Raw genomic sequence first — 4,879 nt, 5'->3', positions numbered from 1 at the left:
GATGTTTACACTCACAGTTCTCTTTCTACTAGATGTGGATCTGTGCAGCCATCGGCTTTATATCCCTAATGTGTATATAGTGATTCGCCCCGCACGCAGTGGTGACAGGGGTGAATAATTGCCCAACTGGCATGCTCTAGTATTACCAGATAAACTAGGACCACTCTACTCCTGTTAAAAAGGGGTGTAAATATTTTTTTAAACGAACCACAAATCGTAGTGGACGAGACCAGTATTCAAACAAACTGAGTGGAGGAAAGGCTCACGATGGGATAAGAAGTGTTTACAGGCCATACGCTGAAATGTACTTTTTGAAGCCCTTGCTCAGCTGCTCATTGCTTAGCACGTGGACCTTTCCTCCACACAGTTTGTTTGCGGGAAAGTCAACAGCAAACACGTACTTGTGCTCAACTGTCTCCACAGGCTTATTTGTGGGGGCGTACACTCCATCACCCCGATACTCCATAAAGCTGACATCGGCGGTCAGCCCCTGTACACGTTTGACCGTACCCACATACGGCCCCTGTTTGTACGCAACCGCAACTAGCTGGTTGGTCTTGAGGGGCTTTGGTGGGTAAACGGTCTCCGTGTGCTTTTTTTTCTTCTGAACGGCGGGGGTGGAGCTGGCCGCCGATTTCCTCTTTCGGGAGTACTGTCGGGTGGGTTGTGTACGGGCTGTGGGGTGGCGACCGGTACGGGCTGTGGGGCCTCTCTTGCGGGCTGGAGAAGTCGCTATCTCGCGGGCTGGAGAAGTCGCTATCTCGCGGGCTGGAGAAGTCGCTATCTCGCGGGCTGGAGAAGTCGCTATCTCGCGGGCTGGAGAAGTCCCTGTCCCGCGGGATGGAGAAGTCCCTGTCCCGCGGGATGGAGAAGTCCCTGTCCCGCGGGATGGAGAAGTCCCTGTCCCGCGGGATGGAGAAGTCCCTGTCCCGCGGGATGGAGAAGTCCCTGTCCCGCGGGATGGAGACGTCGCTATCTCGCGGGATGGAGAAGTCCCTGTCCCGCGGGATGGAGAAGTCCCTGTCTCGCGGGATGGAGAAGTCCCTGTCCCGCGGGATGGAGAAGTCCCTGTCTCGCGGGATGGAGAAGTCCCTGTCTCACGGGATGGAGAAGTCGCTGTCCCGTGCGATGGAGAAGTCGCTGTCCTGTGGGATGGAGAAGGCGAGCGGCTCCGCCTGCCGTAATGGTGAGGGTTCCGTTCACCCTTAGACCGGTGGTCTTTGGACTGGGGGTGGTCCTTGACCTTCTGGATGGGTTGGGAGCTTTTGATCCTGGAAAAAACACACAGAATATCATATGATTCATATCGCTTGATTATGTGCATACCTTCATTAAATGTGACATAAAAACGATACAAGGTACTAGATTTTCAAAAATTGTACGTATAATTGATAACTTTCACATGGTTGAGAATCATGTGGTATTATACAGCACACTGCTTTCTTCTACGTCCATTCCTTTGCATTTTGAAGCCAAATTTAAAACAGTTAACAGTCTAGGGATAGGGATTCATTGGTACGACATGGCAGGGGACGCAAGCTTGATTTTGAACACAGTCCGTAGCCAACTCACTCAGTCTCGTAGCCGGTGGACACGCAAAGTACATAAGACTAAGTGGCGGATCCATTCGGGCGATGCACTTTCATTTCCCCCCATGAAGCAATATGTAAATTCACAGCTGTTGGTGTTAATTACCAAGAAGATTCTAGAAGATACGTTTAGTGCCAATAATACATTGCCTTTGCATATATACAGTAACTGATATCGATTTTTACAATGCGGTCCCATATGTAAAAGAGTGCCATATACACATATATAGCAGTTGTTCATAAGTAAACATAATGGGGTTATAACAGTACATGTTCTCATATCAGTGTTGTGTTTGCGAGATTCGTTACTTCAACGCATGCGCAGCACAAGTACGGGTACAGAGGGATGAATGACAGATTATGGGAGAGGTAACCTTTCGATCACACATTCACAATTTGATGATTACCAAATGTACTCACATTGCCAGTTCCGCCTCCGCTGCCTCGGCCCGCTGCTTCCACTGTTCCAGTTCTCCTTCTGCTTCTTCAGCCCTGTCTTTCCACCTGTCACACTCCTCCCGCAGATACTTTACACTGCCCATCCTTGGTTCCTACATTTGGAAATATCGCAGGTTGTTGTTACAAATTAAGGTACATACATTTTGAATAGCTTATTAAGATGAGGCTTAGTTAAGTGCTACTTGTCTGCCTACACTTTACTCGCAACAGTGCTGTAGTACAGAATGAATAAAGAAGATCATGCTAGAACGATAATGACATCCTCTCAGCATCTACCACAGAATGTGATTTCTCTATCTCGTCCTTAACAGGGACTTTGCTGATTTAAGTGTAACAGTGTAGTTTATGTCTTTCTGTAAACGGTATAACGTTTCTCTATCTCGTCCTTAACAGGGACTTTGCTGATTTAAGTGTAACAGTGTAGTTTATGTCTTTCTGTAAACGGTATAACGTTCAAATTAAGTAAGTCGGTCTTCAACCGGTGTTCTAAACTACTCTCCAAGCAGAGAGTCACGTAGATACAGTAGTACTGTAGTCGGAAAAATTACACCTGCGCTCCTCGTAAGTTCTAAACCAGGGTAATGTTACTTGTACATGTCTCTAATTGGACACAAGACAAGTATGTACCTTCTTCAAGGCGTCCTTGAAATCTATCACCGACAGCCCCTCCAAAAGGCGTTGCAGCCAGTGCTCTTGCCTCTCTGAGGGCCTGCCTTGGAGGAATTCGAACAAGCCTTGTTTGACCACTGGCTTGTGGCCACTGCCCACAATGCCACCCATCCTGTATTTCTCAGCCACCTCATTGACAAGGGCGAAAACGGCAGGTGTGGCGACTGCCACCTCGATGTGCGTGGCAAACTTCGCTTTGGTCACCTCGTCCGGTTTCTGTAAGATATTGACACAGACAAGAGGTCAAATTATATCAGTCAGTGTTTCAGATCATAATGTCACGTTTCACATATGCTTCCTTTGAACATCACATATAGGCATATACACGAAAAAGTACAGGTAGGTGTTGATATATCCATGTAACTATCGCTGATGTGAAAAGATATCATCTTGTTGTGAATAGATTTTATACATTAGTCGACTATCCTATATAATTTTTTCTTGAATTTACCTCGACCATTTTCTTGATGATTTGAACGGCCTCCTGGTGCCACTTTGTTTTCTTCTTGGGGAACTTGTCCGCGGGCGTTGACTCCGTGGCCTTGTGAAAAGTCAGGAAGGACGACCGCAGCTTTCCTACAATGTCCATGAAACGCCCGTCTGACCTAGTGGCACGAGTAAGAATGAAATTGAAGTGAGAAAGTAACCAGTGTCAGGACTAAGATCAAAATATTTTCCTAACTTGTGATTATGTCAGACCACTAGTACTGACTAGTAGTAGTATTAAAAAAAGCAATGCACACCGAAACTCAAAGGCTAGTCTTTTCTATGATTATCCTAGCTAGGCGAGGATTCCTTCATTTTCCTCCCACCACCTTTGTCACTAAACGCACAAGAGCAGGGAAATTCTTTCACTTTGGGGATTATTAAAGAATTGTTTCGCAAATCTTGTGGTAGTAGTTTTATTATGATTACGGTGCAGGCGGCAGGTCCAGCCCCGTGTGTTATCCACCCACTCAAAGGGCCGTATATACACCCCCTTTCCACTAGGACGGCGCTCTCGCCGCGCTCTCTCTGCGACCTAGAATTTGACAGAACGCTCAACGAATTCTATAGAAAAGAAACGAATCTTTTTACACCTTGTGTGCTTTGTTGTCTTTTCAGTCACTCTTATACGTTTTATATGATATACCAAGTGTGAAAATTAAGATTACACATATCCTATTTAGGTCGCAGTGAGAGCGCAGCGCGATCGCCGTCTAGTGGGAAGGGGGCCTAAGCTTCACCAGCTTACCAACATTTGAGAGCGTACAACATCGAAATAATGAATAAAGCCAATAGTTATGTTTGAGAGCCCCAGAATGAGATCAGTCTTAGGAATTGACATAACTATTTTTGTTATGAATGCATGCAAAATGTATAACGAGTACATGTAACATTGACTGCATTAAAAATTGCGGTCATCAGCTGTGGTCGTCAGAATTTTCTGTGTCGAAACGTTCTTCTACGAAGTGATTACAACGTAAACATATTTCCTGATCGTAAACTAGCGCTAGCTTTCCTACTGGGTGAGATCACGGTCACTATCGCTCGTTCCATATTTTAATACAAACAACGTGCAATTGGTTCATTCCTATACTACAATTTACAAATGAATCTTTTCAAGTTTTTCGTCATTCAGGAGGAGATATAAATTTGTACAAGTTATGAAGCCCCTTTGACATGTCATCATGGCCCCTTTTATAGCTCTCGTCTTGGATATCCGTTTGGTGACAACTTACATCGAAAACTATCCCGGAAGTTTTAGGTGCCACTGGTGGTAGAAGTTATAGGGCTTATTTGCGTGACGCGGTAGGACGTTGCCCAGTGGGAGTTAATTAGCCAGCCACATGTCCAATTTCTGATCATTTCTACTATTTGAACAGTGATCTATTGAGCCTGGTAGAGGCTACGTCTGGGGAACTACTCTGGGTCTGGATCTGGGGAATAACTACAACCCCTGACCGCACCCCTTGCTTTTAATACTAAGTTAGAGCTAGACCAGATAAAGGTCTATACTAGTATTTTGTTACTCTCCAAGCAGAAGTTAGTGTCCTGTCAGTGTCTGGTGTCTCCCAACCCCTTCGAAACATCACAGGGGACGTAATCTGAACGTGGGAACCATGACTGTATCGTTATCTCTCCACTATCTCGACCGGATGGGCTAGAATACAGGAGAAAAT

At 45.7% G+C, this 4,879-nt stretch overlaps 2 protein-coding genes across 2 annotated transcripts in view; one reads left to right on the top strand and one right to left on the bottom strand.

Moving 5' to 3' along the window:
• Positions 1–4,879, top strand: part of LOC118418794 (exocyst complex component 1-like) — a gene marked incomplete in the record, with an annotated part of 91,378 nt that overhangs the window by 64,557 nt on the left and 21,942 nt on the right.
• LOC118418796 lies at positions 7–3,743 on the bottom strand. Its single transcript, XM_035824838.1, has 4 exons — positions 3,169–3,743; positions 2,676–2,933; positions 2,010–2,140; positions 7–1,271 (listed from the first exon to the last, which is right to left on the bottom strand). The coding sequence occupies exons 1-4, from the start codon at positions 3,304–3,306 to the stop codon at positions 284–286; spliced, it is 1,515 nt and encodes a 504-aa protein (XP_035680731.1). The 5' UTR covers positions 3,307–3,743; the 3' UTR covers positions 7–283.

Source organism: Branchiostoma floridae, chromosome 7 (assembly GCF_000003815.2).
Source record: "Branchiostoma floridae strain S238N-H82 chromosome 7, Bfl_VNyyK, whole genome shotgun sequence".
Taxonomy (NCBI): domain Eukaryota; kingdom Metazoa; phylum Chordata; class Leptocardii; order Amphioxiformes; family Branchiostomatidae; genus Branchiostoma; species Branchiostoma floridae.
This window is presented reverse-complemented; position numbering and strand designations above follow the sequence as displayed.